The sequence below is a fragment of the Anguilla rostrata genome, chromosome 4 (assembly GCF_018555375.3).
Source record: "Anguilla rostrata isolate EN2019 chromosome 4, ASM1855537v3, whole genome shotgun sequence".
In the NCBI taxonomy this organism is placed as follows: domain Eukaryota; kingdom Metazoa; phylum Chordata; class Actinopteri; order Anguilliformes; family Anguillidae; genus Anguilla; species Anguilla rostrata.
In genome coordinates, this window is record NC_057936.1 from 7,142,088 (window position 1) to 7,158,693 (window position 16,606).

Consider the following 16,606-nt stretch of genomic DNA (forward strand, 5'->3'; position numbering starts at 1 on the left):
GGAGAGAAAGGCACCTTTACAGCTCTTAAAGGCCACTTTGTTTCAGGAATTTCAGGAATCTGCGTTTCTGGGGAAACGGTTTGTGCCCTTGCTGGAGACCGGCCAAGGCAAACGTACGAGCGCAGGGCGCACGGGAGCAAGCGCTCGCGTACGCGCAGCGCGGGGATTCGCTCCCGAACCACCCCCTCCCCCCTCGTTCCTGACCCCCGAAAAATCCTCACATACCCCCGACCCCAACCCACCCCCTCCCCAAGCACCCTGAATCACGGCCCCAGACACTACCTCCATCAGTACTGAGCGTGCTCAGAAACAGCCCGCGTGGATGCGAACGGTAAACAGAAGACGCGTTTAACCCCGTTGTGGCCAGGAGCCGTTCTCCACACTCAACGCTCGTCCCCTGGGGAGCCGAGGTTACAGATTTTAGCCGATGTTAGCGATGTTAAACGCTTACTCTAACCGCGAACATCGGCATGGAAACGGGGGAAAAAAAGAAGAAAAGGACAGAAATTATGCACCGAAGAGCCCGTTGCTCTCCGTGGCGTGAGTCTATATTTAAAAAATTATACAGTCATTACGGTGAGTGCAAACAGAAGACAGCGATACAGACTGAGGAGAGAGGGAGAGAGAGAGAGAGAGTGTGAGACAGAGAGAGAGAAACACAATGTACACATCTTGTGAGTCTGCATGTAGGAAGAAGTGTCAGCTCAGGAGTTTTGGCTTTCAGAATTCTCACCCCCCCCCCTCCCCATTTCTATCTCTTTCCTTCCGTCCATCCTTTTCTTTTTTCCTCCTTTCTTCATTATTATTATTCCAGCGTGTCGTCATCCCACCCCCACTTCGCTCCCTCCCCAGGGCGGGCGGGCACCACTGGCAGAGAGCCAGATTACCCAATCAATCTCCTTCCACAGAGAGGGGGGGTGGGGGGGGATAGAGAGAGAGAGAGAGCTGGAGAGAGAGGGGGAGGAGGGAGAGAGGAGAGAGAGGGGAGCAGGGGTGAGAGAGCCAGGGGAGAGAGGGAGACCGAGATACAGGGAGAGATGGGGAGGGAGGGAGAGAGAGAGGGAGTGAGAGAGAGCCGGGGGAGGAAGAGAGAGGGGGGGATGAGAGCGGGAGGGAGAGAGAGGGAAAGGACAGAGCGAAAGGAAGGGGGAGGGGGACAGCGGGGAGAGAGCTCATGAGTGGGGGAAGAATAGAGGGAGGGAGGGAGAGAGAGAGAAAGGGCAGGTGCAAGAGAGAGGAAGGAGAGAGAATGCAAAATGGGGATCTTTCTAAGAAAATGTGAGAGAGAGAAAGAAGAGTGGGGGGGGGTTAGAGAGAGAAAGAGGACACCAAGAGGTCCAATCAGGAAATGAAGAGCAGCTGATGTTCAAAGTAAAAACTGACAAAGACACGGAGAGAGAAATAGAGAACCAATGGTCAAGAAACCCCCCAAAAAATCCCATGATCTTCAGAAACAATAAAACGGCCCCTTCCCTCCGTCCACCTGTTCACAGTACACTAGCCACAGACGCTGCCCAAAGGCACAGTATAACCCAGCTGTAGCATAAGCGCTGGGTTGTTAGCCTGGTCGTGACCTCCCGCTATCCATGTTAGCATCTGAACAGACTCACAAACTGCAGATTTCTGAAGAGAGTGGCAGCCCTGAATCCATGGAATATTGGGTTTCCCCCACCATGACAGCCGTTGTAGCTACGGTAGTGTACGAGGTGCACTGCATGCTGCCGCCTCAGATAGGCTGTGATGTCACAATGACGACGACAGCAGCTGCTCGGGGTCATGACCTCTGTCCTATGGCCTATGTAAATAAGCATGTCTGATGTAGTGGGGGGGGGGGGGGCACTGGGGTCAGCCACCTCTGTGAGCTCATTGGTTGTTCCTCTTCCTGTCGTCAGGTTACCATTCTAAACCCTTGTAATGGAGTTTCCCGTGAAGCCATCTACATTCATTTATGGCCACCAGTCTTAAAGTACCCCCCCCACAACCTGTAATGGGGGCTCCACAGATTGGCACCAAGCCTGCAAAGGGTCCGCTACAAAATTTAATTCTTTTTCAGCTCGTCTATTCAGCAAAACTGCTTCGGCACGTTCGCTTTTTAGGAATCATTAAAAATCAAAATAATTAATAAGGGAAATTACAAGGAAGTACAAGCATGATGAAGCCAGAATGAGTTAATTTTTTTTTTTTTTTAAAGACGGTGATGGAATCAATTTTTTAATACGATAACCATGAAAAGATGTCTTGTCATCAGCTGCATAGTGCTGAAGGACGCTTGTTTTTCTTACGGTAGAGCCTACAGAAGAGGTGTTAGTGCCGATGGTCACGGGGGAAAAAAAAAAGAGATAAATAAAAATAAAAATGCTGTTTGAGGAACCCGAAATGAGAAGGGAGAGGAATGGAGAGGGACCTGCCATCCAGCGCCGGGACTCTCGCCAGGGCTGCAATCCCACAAAATCCCGGGATTAGCCCCAAACCGTTCCCCAGATTTGGGGATTAACATGTTATATTCCATTATCTCCTCAAAACTGGAGGTCCTGCAGGGTCTCAGTTCAACAACGGTAAGCAGGGCAGGGGGTAGGGGCGGGGGGGGGGTCACATACAAACTGACATTCCGATGCTTTGTCCCACCACCACCCCCCCCCCTTCCCCCAGTGAAGGATCGCCTCATGCCATAAAAATTGCTGGCATCTGAAACCGTGACCAGGATGAGGGTGAGGACATGTGCTGGAGCACCTGGCAGACCCGACTTCCACCCTCTGCCCTGAGAAGCAGCCGACTCACGGCTCAAGGTTCTGAGCCACAATGGCGGCGACAGAAACGGCGGCAGGCAGCGGGTCCGTTATCGGCGCAACCCAGCAAGCAGCCGCTCGATTGGTCAGCCGGTCCACAGGGAACCGGGAGCGGGAGCTAATCAGAGCAGGGATGCGCCTGGACAGGGCCCGGGGGAACCCCATCGCCTTAAAACCGCCCCCACACACACCCCCACACACTCACACACTCACACACACACACACACACACACACACATACACACATACACACGCACACACGCACACACACACACACCACACACTCACACACCCCACACACACACACACACACTCACACACTCACACACACACCCCCACGCACTCACTCACACACACACACACACGCACACACACGCACTCACACACCCCCACGCACTCACACACACACACACACCCCTGTTGCTGCCGCGAGCCGCACAGCCACCCCGATCCGAGTGTCTTCACACCAGACCGGCCGCCGTGTTCACAGCCCAAAACAAGTGCCGGATGCTCACCGCCCGCCACGGACGTCCCGGAGGAGTGCCGAAAAACCGAAAAAGGGTTCGGGGGGGGGGGGGAGAATATACCGAAACGACACTGTCCGTCACACAGTGTATTTACACTGTCCCCGGTGGTTAGAAATTGTTGTTGCGCTCTCAGAAAGGGAAAGGAAAAAAAATAAATAAAACCCCATAAAACAACAGACAGACAAGAGCAAGCGAACCCAGACGCCGGCTCCGCCAGTCACACTTCCTGGCGGAACTGACTCGCGGTTCTATTCTGAATCCCGCCGCCTCTTCACACAGAACTCTCTGTGTGTGTGTGTGTCCTCCTTCGCCCACATCTGCGGCCCCCCCGAAAGCGCATTAATTATGCACAATTTCAGCGGCGCGGACACATCAATCGCAACCAACCCCCCCCCCCAGCCCCCCCCCCCAACCTGGGGCTCTGCCGGATATACCCTGACCCTGTGAACTTCAGCGAGGTCAGAGGTCAAGGGAAGCGGGTCATTAATCCTTGGCCTAGAACTTAAAGGGGATGGATATCTGAACCATACTGCCTCTCCACCCGTCCCCCCCCGTCCCCCCCGTCCCCTCCCCTCCATCCATCAGAGAGCCGAGCATGAAGGGTGGGCCTTTTTAAACACAGCGGGACAAGAACTCATCCCAGTGGACCCGGTGGCTCCCATCCAGACACATGGGAGCCTTGAGAGGGAAGTCACGGCAACACAAACATCACAAAAAAAACCTGGTCACGAAATACGGTTAAAAAAAAACCACGCTGCGCTCCACTGCGCTCGACAGCGGCCCCTGCACCGCGTCGTCTTCCATCGCCACGGCAACCCGGCAGCCCCCGCGCGTTCCGCAGCCGCGCAGCTCGAGCCGCGAGCGCGACCCCACCGGAAGGAAGCGCGACGCGCGACTTCCTGCGAGCCCGAAAAAGCCTTCGCTCGGCGCGCGCTAGCCTGGAGACGCGCTAAGAGCCTTCGCTCTCAAACCGCGGTCCTGGAGGACGTTCCTTATTTCGGCTGTTTTGTTTCTTTCTTCTTCGTCAGTAGCCCCGTTTAGGATCTTAAAAAACGAGGTGTGCGGACTCCGGCGGACCCGCTGACGTAAATTAAGCACTTTAAGCGATGAAAGGAACGGAAAAGCCAAACAGACACTCCAGGCCCCAGGTTTAACAACACGCGCTCTGCAACACGACTCATAAAACAAAAGCAAACAAACATCGTGAGGTCAAATCCCGGGCACCTCAACCGGTCAGAAAACACTTCGCTGATTGAACAAAAACACCAGAGCACAAGAGAACTCAATTAAATAAAACCCCAAATCAAATTTCTTCCTTTTTAAAAAAAAAAATTATAATAGCCAATTTCCCAATGATACAGTAATGAATATCCACAAACGCTACGTCAAGTTTGAATTCAAACTGCTGTGCGTCGGCTAATTGGCAGAGACACGATATTCAACGTCCGCAACACAAAAAACGAAGACGCGATCTATTCCGGGTCACAAAGCTCTCGTTGAAACTGCCAGGATGAGTCAACGTATTTGTATCCAAATTCAGGCTACGACAGCAACGTGTTACAGACATTTTGTTCCGTTGCAGATATATTCATGAGATTCTCAGAACGTGTTAGAAATGGGTTCACGGCACTTTTGTACACCACAGTTCGAGCTGGCAGATAAAGGAACGCATTTTTTAAAAAAGATTTCTGACGCTACGGAGAGACAAACTGGCCCAAACTGGATTTATGCGGTCTAATCCGGAAGCCTGTCCACCTGAAGACTCTCCACCATGTGACTCCACTAACGCACGCACACCAGCAGTGTCGGTGGACACCCACGCCAAGGGGGGTGGGGGGGGAGTTGAGAGGAGGTCGGGGGGGGTGGCAGGGGTCTGACCCCATGCGAGCCCATCGCTTCTCCTAATCTTCGCACGAACTGCTGGCCCAGATGCTTTAATAAGGCCGGCTTTTATGGAGGTATGGAGGCCATCAGGAGCACTAATGAAAAAGCCATGCAGTGGGTGCCCCCACCCCCCCCTCCAACCTCCGCAGGCAGTTTGGTACGGCTCGGGGGGGGGGGGTCAGAGGTCACGGCGAGGAAGTGAGCGCGGCTGCCCGGTGACCTCCCGTGTCTGGTGTTGGATCCATTAAGAGCTGGAGAGGGGGGTGGGGGGCGGGGGGTGGGGGCAAGGAGGAGGGGCCGAACCATAACTCGCCCGACGACCGGCAAGAGTCCGGCCGCGGCCCAAAACGCCGACGGCAGCCCCCGCTTTTTAAGCGGAGAGAAAAGGGGGAAACACCTCCACATCACAAACAGCTAGAGAGCTGAGCTCTTCCACCATGGAATGGAACCTTTTTTATTAATCGTCTTACCATTCAGTGGTTATAAGAGAAGGGGATAAAAAAAAAGAGACAACTTAAAATCAAATCAGAGGATGACTGCGAAGTCAGCAGAACGCTGTTGCAGACACGTAGACAATAAATCAGTCAACCAATCCGACTTCAACCAATCCAAATTCAACCAATCAGACTTCAACCAATCCAAATTCAACCAATCAGGCTTCAACCAATCCAAATTCAACCAATCAGACTTCAACCAATCCGACTTCAACCAATCCGACTTCAACCAATCCGACTTCAACCAATCCGACTTCAACCAATCCAAATTCAACCAATCAGCCTTCAACCAATCCGACTTCAACCAATCCAAATTCAACCAATCAGACTTCAACCAATCCAAATTTAACCAATCCGCCTTCAACCACCCGACTTACAATCAGACTTCAACATCGACTTCACATCCGATTTCAACAACGACTCACCATCCGACTTCAGCCATCAGACGTGACCCGCCTAACCTGCCCCGCCCACCCACAGTAGCAACGCAAGTGATTGGTGAAAAAGGCTGTCACTCACATAGTCGTGGAAAGCCTTGGCCTCGCTGGAATGTTCGCAGGTCTCCCGCCTGTCTGGAGCGGCGCAGTACAGATCCCAGAATACACTGCAGCAGGAAGAGGGGGAGAAGCGAGGCATTAAGACAGCCGTCCACGCATACCAATACTCGCACAAAAAAGCTACAACACATTCTCACCAATATTATCATGTTATACACAAAAATAGAACAAAGTTGAGCTGACACCCTAGAACACCAGTAATTTTACCAATTAAAGTTGAGCTTACTGACCAGTTTGGCCAATCAAAACTGATCTTACTGGCCAATTAAGAGTTCTACTCACAGGCAGAAGTAATGCTTGGTGGCTAAAGAGTTTGTATCTTGGAGGTGTTTATCTTATATCTGGTTAGAGGAAGGTGGAGCCCTACCATTGTGCCAATTAATAAGGTACTCATCTGAAACTACTTCATTCAATACCCAGCTGTGCATGTGTATGGCAAAACAATGTATTCTGCACAAGGCTATGGAGGAGAGTTCAAAACAACAACAACAGTCATCCACTATGATGGTAATAAGCATCATCCTCCTCCTCTCCCAGCAGAGGTCAAGGTTCACATCCCAGTCCCGCCACCGTTCCAACCGAGGAGACCAGCGGTCGACTGATCAAAGCCAGAGATTTGCTCAATTAAGGGAGATCTCACCCTTAAGGGCTGTGGGGGGCAAAAGGTTTCATCCCGTGGTCGCTTAATCACTTAATTGGAATTAAGCAACCGTTTAACTGGTAAATTAAACAGTTCCCCAACTCTTTAGGTATCGACTTAATGGATACCCCCATACGACCTGCTGACTGGGAACTGGTAGATCTGGAGCATGGCTCCAACCAAAGTCACTTTTTAAATGTTATTAATTATTATTCATTATTTTATGAGGCTTGCTTCTAACAAAAGGGAGGACAGCTTACATCACACAAGGTTTAACAAAACCTAAAAAGGATCTGATCGCAAGAAAAAAAAACAAAAAACCAGAACCACTGGTCAGTTCCTAGCTGTGGGGAGGAAGGGCTGTGCATGTTTGCAGAAATCTGATTTGTTGACAGTGATAAGTCTTGCAGGGCTGATTGGTTGCGAGGCCTGGGGCGGCCATATTGGCTCCCAACACCTTCAAAATCAACACTGCAGGAAGAGGGCTGCACCATAGATTCCTCAACAACCTAGAATGGGTGTTATTCCTATTGTATGAGAAAACAGGGGAACAAATAGAAACGTGGGGAGGGCGGGGGGTTCGAGCTTGAGCGTAGGACAACACGGAAACGAAAAAGCAATGGGAATAGAGAAGCCAAAGGGAAAAACAGATCAGCTGAAAAACAGCAGAGAAGAAGATGTTTAAAAAAAAAAAAGATGGCGGTGCAAGACAACCAGAGAAAGAGAAGAAGAAGAACGTTGAGGAGTCGGCCCCGCGCCACGTTGAGCCGGCGTATAATAAACCCGGGGCTGCATTATCACATCTATCAGCCGCCGTGGAGGAGACCGCAGCCTCGCCAGGGCCGTGCCGGGGGGGGGGGCACACGAGGAGGAGGGGGGGGCGCCGGGAAACGGCTCAAATCCAATCAGCTCTCGGGAAAATGAAATGAGACGCAAGTTTGCGCTTTGTTACTGAAATAGCAACAGCCAGACACAGGTGCGTGTGTGTGTGTGTGTGTGTGTGTGGAGAGGGGGGGAGGGGGGGTGAGTGTGTGTGTGTGTGTGTGCGGAGTGAGAGAGAGGAGAGAGTGAGTGTGTGGTGTGAGTGAGTGAGCGTGTGTGTGTGTGTGTGCGGTGGTGAGTGAGGATGGGAGAGTGAGTGTGTGTGTGAGTAGAGCGTGTGAGTGGTGTGAGTGAGCATGTGTGTGTGTGTGTGTGAGTGGGGGAGTGTAGTGGTGTGAGTAGTGTGCGCGTCGTGAGTAGCATGTGTGTGTGTGCGTGTGTGAGTGAGCTTGGGCTGCGTGCGAAGAGAGAGGTGTGTGGGTGCTTCTGTTAGGGAAGAGGGTGCTTTTACACCAGTGCTGACTGAGAAGGAGGGGGAACTTCTTGGCTGATCTGCTGATCTTTCAGATACAGACCCCCTTATAGGCTGAGGGCATTTTCACATTAGGCCTCCCCGACATCACAGAGTTTCAGACTGAAGCCCAGACAGGCAGTGTAGTGCAACAGTCAGGCAACTGAGCTTGTAACTGAAAAGATTCAAGGTACATTTCCAGGTAGGACTCTGCCGTTGTACCCTTGAGCGAGGTACTGAACTTGAATTGCTTTAGAATAAATCGAGCTGTATAAATATGAATACTACGTAAAACGCAAAAGTGACTCTGGATAAGAGCGTCTGCTAAATGCCCATAATAATAAAGTCTTACACATTTAACAAGTCTTTTCTAAATCACTGGTCTTTCAGTCCTGGAAGCGCACAAACCATAAGATAAATAGAGCAAAGACAGGCAATCGTGTGGTGTCACACATTTACAAGATCCCTACAGATTTCTTTCGAAGATTATTCACTGTAATGAACTTCGGTATCGTTGTTCTGCATCGCGGCAAGACAGCAAGACGTGCCGCCCCCGCTCGAACCGAGAGGAAGACAGGGCGGCAGTGTAGCACAGTGGGTAAGGAACCGGTCCTGTAACCCCAAAAAGGTCACAGGTTCAATTCCCAGGTCGGACGCCGTTGTACCCTTGAGCGAGGTACTTTAACCTGCATTGCTTCAGTATATATCCAGCTGTATAAATTGATGCAACATGAAAGTTGTGTAAGTAGCTCTGGATAAGAGCCTCTGCTAAGTGCAGGCCAGGGAGCCTTGAGAAAAAAGAACACAAAACAAAAAAAACAACGGAATTCAGGTACCTTTGCTTCCCTGAGCACCAGGTCCAGCCGAGCCCGGGCCTTCACACCTGGACATTCACACGGCACTTCAGCGCGGGAGAAGCGCTGATCTGGGATCAGCTGTGCCTTTTACCGTAGCTCACAATGGCCGAGCTCAGGCCCGCGAAACCAGGGGATAACTGATCCAGGACCTGCCGACGCTACCGCCGACAGGTTTCGCAGAAACGCCCCCCCCCCGACTGGCGCCGGGAGAACACTACAGCTGACTCGCGGCGGCGGCTGACTTTCCGGGTGTTCATCATTTAGCGTTCAAACAATAACAACGAGCTGGACGCTCTAATTTGACGCGCTGTTTATTTCCTCGGCTGATTTAAACGCGCTACGGAGCGCGCCGGCGAGTATCTTACCCCCTTTTTTAAGCGGGAGATTTAGGAGCTGGCGGCCCTCGCTCTCTTCCACACTTCAGGTGTAACGTACACACCTCTCGATTGCACTCCGCAGCCCCCTTTGACACGGACACGGGACGGGACGGCGTGGGATAAACTTTCACCGTCGCGTGTCCAGAGCGCGGTTCAATCCGAGACAAACACGTCAGCGCGCTTTTAAGCCTTTGAAGAGCAGTTTTTTTTTTTTTGGAATGTTTTTCTCAAAATTCTAAGTCGGTGTTCTAGAGCTCCATCGGTTCCAGTTACTCAGTAGTGACTGTTACATCAGCATTAGAACGTTCAGTTAAGAACATTCTAATCACACGCGATGCAAAACCAGTTTTTTAAGGGTCCATTTTAAGTAGCACGCCTTTGCACGCGTGGTGGCACCTCATAAGCTTGCATTTTCATAAAGTCTGCCTCTGGGGTTTGCATCCATTTTAGTTTGAGGGGATGGGTATTATTACGAAAGGCTGGAACGTGTCCAGGGTCAGGCTCCAAGTTAAAGAAGAAAATGAAATCCAAACCCGGGATCTGAACGATGCAGAGCTCAAATGGCAAGGCTGGGGGCAGAGCATAGCGGAACAAGGCCAGAGCAAACGATGCCGAATTCGGCGCGGCCGGCGGCTCCACGCACTCTTCAGACACGCAGGCGGCTGTAATACCGAAACATCCTTGAAATAAATTCCCCCGTGCGCCTGGCGTCCTGCATCTAAACAGGACGGAGGTGAACACGCGGTACAGACCGTGGCAAGGGGGTGAGGAATGGCTTTCCAGCGACCTGCACATGCACACCTATGCGCAGAACACACACACACACCTACACACACGCAACTACGCAGCAGACACCACTGCAGCACTACACACACGCACACCTACGCACAGAACACACACGCACACCTACGCACAGAACACACACGCACACCTACGCACACGCACGCCTACGCATCAGCAACAACCGCCGCACACTACACACACGCTGCACAAACCCACACAGGTAGATGTGTCACTCAGGCGGCACAGCAATAGCATGCTAGGAGGCATACACGTAGAGGCACGCTCCTGCACGCACGCACACATGCGTCCACGCGCACAGCTACACGCATGCACACCTACGCGCAGAACACACACGCACACCTACACACACGCACACCTACACACGCGTATATGTACGCAGGCGCGCAAGCATATATGCATGCGCATACACGTAAAGGCGCGCTCCTGCACGCACGCACACGTGCGTCCAAGCGCACAGCTACGCGCATGCGCGCGCGTATATGTACACAGGCACGCACGCGTATACGCATGCTGGCAGGCATACATGCAGAAGCGCGCACGCATGCATGCGTCCACGCGCACAGCTACGCGCATGCGCACACGTATACGTACACAGGCACGCACGCATATATGCATGCTCGGAGGCATACATGCAGAAGCGCGCACGCACCCATTCTAGACCAGCTAGACACTGCGTTTAGCTACTGCTTAAGGCCCGCAGGTAAGGAAGCGGTGTGCAACAATACAGGCAGGGGGAACACAGCCAAACACGTGACAAAGGGGCTCCTCCTTGGCCTGGGAGTGGGGGGGGGGGGGACTCTGCTGTTTAACAGGACAAAATGCTGCAATCGAGAAAAAGATTCACCACCCCACCAAATTTTCTGCCAGCGTCCTTTTTTCCCCCCCACATTAACACTGTACTGTAAGACACAAGCATCACGCCACTCGCAATCTCTTAAAACAGCACAGAGCAAATCAGCTATTTTATCATTTCACACTAACATTCCCCTCAGGCAGAACTAATAAATTCGACATATGAAAAGCAGCAAAGAGGAAAAATAAAGGAAATTGAAGTTTGCACATTGCTAAAAGATGAGGAAGGAGGGGGATATTACACGTTTTCATTTATTTAGTTCAATACTTAAATTGGTCTGCACTTGGAACGGTACTTCTCTCTAGGGTTTTCGACACACTTGTTCCTGGTTATGGTTATACACTTTGTTGTACGTCGCTCTGGATAAGAGCGTCTGCCAAATGCCTGTAATGTAATGTAATGATAGCAGTGTATGATGAGTCATTACAATCCACATGAGATGGGGGGTATTTTTTGTGTAGTTGTGCTATGCGCAATATGCCCGTTGACCATGTAAGGCCCAGACAACGATGAAACGTTGCGTGAGGTGAAGAAGCCAAGCGGAAACACAACCGGTTACCCAAACTCTGCGGGGCATTCCCCCCGATTCCCGTGCAGCAGAGAGAAGCTGAATCTTCAGGGCATTAAAATCGTGAAAACATGTTATTGAAATTAAAAGCCATTTTTTTTTTGGAAACAACAGGCGCTGCAATGGTACAGGGCAAAGGGGCAGACCAATGCACAGCATCAACTTAAGCCGTACGGAAAAAAACAATCCCTTAAATAATCTGAGCCAGGGCTATTACACCACAAAAACAAGACAAGGTTAAAACGTAGTATATGGCTGGACCTAACACACGTGATCCGGCCGACCAATGGTGTAACTCCATAACTCGGCCGACCAATGGTGTAACTTCATCACTCACTCAGTCAGTCAGTCAGTCAGTCACAGACATTTGCGTTTGTAGGGCTGGCCCCGCTGTTTTCGGCCAAACCAAAAATAAAAACGGAAGCATTTAAATGTTCCATTTAGTTTTAATGTTTAAATTATTTAAATAATAAATTACAGACAAAAAAAAACGGTATAGGAAAAAGACTACAAATGCACAAGCACAATCTGGCAACCACTACCCACCACGTTCGATACCTGCTTTTAAACAACTGCCACATTCGGAACAGAGCGCACAGGGATAAAGCCAAATTCCTGCTTTACTTTGTAGTTTTTTTTTCTTCTTCTTCTTCTCCTTCGAGAGAGAGAGAGAGAGAGGGAACTTCAGCTGGAAGTCATTTAAAAGCAGCTCTGTGTACACAACGTAATGGCGAGTTTAAGGCATAATACGCGTCGACATTTAGTCAAGACTGGTCAAACACGATCTCTTTATGCGGGAAATTAAAAAGGCTAATGACACCATCAACACCTGCACCTACTCCATAGCCCTCTCTCGACCCCCGTGTCCCCACCGACCCCACTCTCCACACTCACGGATGAGTAACCCCCCCCCCGCCATACACTTATTCAGCCACCCCCACCCCCCCCCCCAACAGGAAACAGGCAGAGTCAGAATAGAGGGAGCAACTGGGGGGGGGGGGGGTAGGCTGTTTAACACAAAGGGGAGACTGGAATGTAAGGAGTTAATCCGTTAGGGGGTCTCCTCCGCAAACAAAGGACGGGACTGCAGACAAAGGTTTGGGGGGGGGGGGGGTTGAGGAAGGGGGTTGGGGGGGGGCTTTCCCTTACCATCTGGACCTTTTGTCTGGGGGAGGGGGTTTGAGGGGGGGGTGGGGGCGGGGTAGGCTCCCGTTCCACGTGCAGCGGTCCCAGACGGACGCCGCTCCCCCTGGGTCACACAGTCCACCGGGGCCCGCCGGCTCCGTTCCCACAATGCACCGCTAACCGCCAACTCAGACAGAGAGGAACGAGCCACGAGCTACGATCCCGCTATGAGAACGAGAGAGGCGGGCTGGGGGGAGAGGTCGGGGGGGCGAGGCAGTTCGGTTTCAAAGTTCGTAAGACCAAAAAAGAAAGTCACTTTTCCTTTTCGGTTACCTACAAACCGAGCCCCAACAAAACAACAACACCTTCCGTGGGGAGAAACCCGCACGGGTCCGTTAAATCCCATTTTTAATACACGGCCGTTGTTAAAGGCGCCCGGTTTCCCGCCAAGTCTGGCGACGGGGCGCCCAGCTGAGACAGGGCCGAGGAGGAGACGATTCGCGGCGGGCCTTTTTTTTGGGGGTTTTTTTTTTAAGACGCAAAGAAGCTGAAAAGCTGTAGCACCTCTGCGCATTAAGCTAACGGTCGGCTATAGAAATTCAACCCAAGGTCCGTCATAATTAATTAACTGCTACGCGCTTCCAGAGGAAGGTAGTGAGGGTTCATCCTGCTGCCAGACTACTGAAAGGGCTCAGTCAGAAAGCCTCAAACGCGTCCGCCTCCTCTCCTGTAGGCGTGCAGTGAGAAACATTCAGGAAAAACTCCCCTTTCTTCCTGCTTAAATAAACTTAAATAAGTGAAATGAATCCATACATTTTTTAAAAACTTAACTCACACCATCAGTAGGGTAGTCCAAACAGACAATGTCACAATCAACTCCAATCACCATCAACTCTAATCACTCGAAAAATCCAGAAGAGGAACTCCACCTTTTCATTACATTACATTACATTACAGGCATTTAGCAGACGCTCTTATCCAGAGTGACTTACACAACTTTTACACAGCATTTACATTGCATCCATTTACACAGCCGGATATATACTGAAGCAATGCAGTACCTTGCTCAAGGGTTACAGCAGCAGTGTCCTACCCGGGAATCGAACCTATGACCTTTAGGTTACAAGACCAGTTCCCGACCCATTATACTGCACTGCTGGCTGCATTTTATTTATTTTTTGTTCACCATCTGAACCGAGTCTCACTCTCTGAGTGAACAACCAGGCCTGTGTGTGTGTGTGTGTGTGTGTGTGTGTGTGTGTGTGTGTATGTGCGTGTGTGTGTGTGTATGTATGTGAGTGTGTGTGTGTGTGTGTGTGTGGAATGTGTGTGTGTGTGTGTGCATGGAAAGTTGCGCTCTGTCAGGAAGCCGGGGGCATACGTACCACCACCAGGAGTGCAGGAATCCCGGGGGCTCCCCCAGTGTGATGTTCTTCTCCCATCGGATCTGAGAACGAGAGAGGGAGTCAGAGCGGTACAGACACACGCGCGCGCGTCTACATACACACGCATGTACGCATACCAACATACACACAGAGACATACACACACGCACCATCAAACACAGCAGTCACACAGCACATGCACACACACACAGGCAAGGCACGCACACGCACAGCACTCACACACAGAATAAGTCTCTCATTGCCTCAGTACACACAGGTACATACTGTACATTCACACACACTCACACACACACACACACACAGAGTAAGTCTCTCATTGCCTCAGTTACACACAGGTACATACTGTACATTCACACACACACACACACACACAGCACTCACACACAGTAAGTCTCTCATTGCCTCAGTACACACAGGTACATACTGTACATTCACACACACACACACACACACAGCACTCACACACAGTAAGTCTCTCATTGCCTCAGTACACACAGGTACATACTGTACATTCACACACACACACACACACACACACACAGCACTCACACACAGTAAGTCTCTCATTGCCTCAGTACACACAGGTACATACTGTACATTCACACACACACACACACACAGCACTCACACACACAGAGCAAGTCTCTCATTGCCTCAGTACACACAGGTACATACTGTACATTCACACACACACACACACACACACACAGCACTCACACACACAGAGTAAGTCTCTCATTGCCTCAGTACACACAGGTACATACTGTACATTCACACACACACACAGTGTGAAATCCGCCCGCCCCCCCACCCACCCAACACCTGCACACAACCAATCAGTCCCCACGACTATGCAGCGTGACAGGAAGTTAAGAGCAGAGTGTGAGCGTGGAGACCGGGCCGAAACACTTCGGCTTCACTTCGGACCGACTCCAGCCCTCCTCTCACACTTACAGGAGTCTCCAAAAGGCCTTTGGCATTACAACACCATCAAAAAATTTTACTTCAATCCGATTCGATTTTATTTGTATAATCCTTTTAACAGAGAACTGTCACAAAGACACTTTACAGAGTAGCGAGGCAAGAGACAGAGCAAAAAAAGAGCAATCAGTGCAAACACCAGGCCTGAACCCCCAAATAGCAGGTACATAAGGTTAAAAAAAAAAAAAATTCCCAGTGAAAACCAAATAAAAGGTTCCCAAACTTCCCCCAGCAGTACCTCCGCTTCCCCCCCACCAGTACCACTGATACACTACAAACACATTTACTGTGACCCAGTGGTTCTGTTCACCCCCTGGTATGAACGGACGGGCTGGCGAGGCGAAGCGGAACCGCAGCCGGGGCGAACGGGAGCGGGCGGGTCCCCTGGAGGAGCAGGGGCCCTGCGGAAGGGGGCCTCACAGGTGTTAATTGAGGGGCCGCGTCGGGGGACGGGCCCCGGGATGACAGCTGTCTCATTAAGGGCACAACACAGGTGTGTTTCTCCTGCAGCGCGTACCTGCGGGGACCCGAACCGGAGCGCCGAAAACCTGACGGACGGGGAGCGGATGAGAGAGAGAGAGAGAGAGAGAGAGGAAGAGAGAGAGGGGGGGGGGAGAGAGAGAGAGAGAGGGAGAGAGAGAGAGGGAGAGGGAGAGAGAGAGAGAGAGGGAGAGAGAGAGAGAGAGGAGAGGGGAGGGGGAGAGAGAGAGAGAAGAGAGAGAGAGAGAGAGAGAGAGAGAAGAGAGAGAGAGACAGAGGGAGGGGGGAGAGAGAGGGGGAAAAGAGAGAGAGAGAGAGAGGGGAGAGAGAGAGAGAGAGAGAGAGGGAGGAGAGGGGAGAGAGAGAGAGAGAGAGCAGAGAGAGAGAGAGAGAGAGAGCGGGTACTAAGACTGACGGTGGGTAATTGAATCAGTGCCACACAAACCCGGGAGATGGCGGGAAAGTATCCGCTACGTGCGCCATACCTGGGGGCTCTTTACACCTGCTAAACTAAACAGGATGCACCAAACGACCCATCCCGCTCCAGGTGGGGTGCAAGCATTCCTCCTCCTCTTCCGTGCCAAAGTTTTTTTAATGCATCATCTCTGGCTTTCACTCTTTGGCAACTTTGATAAAATTTTTAAAAAGTTTAAGATGACAGTGCAGGGAACTCTGCTTGTTTGGGGGACTGACATTGTACCATTAAGCAAAGTACTCAAAGCTCAATGTTAAAAAGAAATAAATGTGCGCAATAAAATACATTTTTGGGAACGAGCGAAGCAGAGCACAGTTATTTCGCCAGTACTGCGTACATTGCCATGAGCATCATTAGCTCATTGGCTAGTGGCATGTGCCAATGAGCTGCCCGGCCAATCACAGCGCAGAATGGAGTTTGACGGGCAGGGGCGCTGTGTTTGATCCCCCCCTCCCCAGAT

At 51.2% G+C, this 16,606-nt stretch overlaps 1 protein-coding gene across 5 annotated transcripts in view; it reads right to left on the reverse strand.

Moving 5' to 3' along the window:
• Positions 1 to 16,606, reverse strand: part of ssbp4 (single stranded DNA binding protein 4) — a 109,166-nt gene that overhangs the window by 69,279 nt on the left and 23,281 nt on the right. For all 5 annotated transcript variants that reach the window (XM_064330342.1, XM_064330341.1, XM_064330339.1 and 2 more), the window contains exons 3-4: positions 14,191 to 14,252; positions 6,211 to 6,295 (exon numbers count right to left, since the gene is read on the reverse strand). In XM_064330342.1, coding sequence (XP_064186412.1) covers positions 6,211 to 6,295; positions 14,191 to 14,252 — 147 coding nt within the window. The remainder of the gene's footprint in view (positions 1 to 6,210; positions 6,296 to 14,190; positions 14,253 to 16,606) is intronic.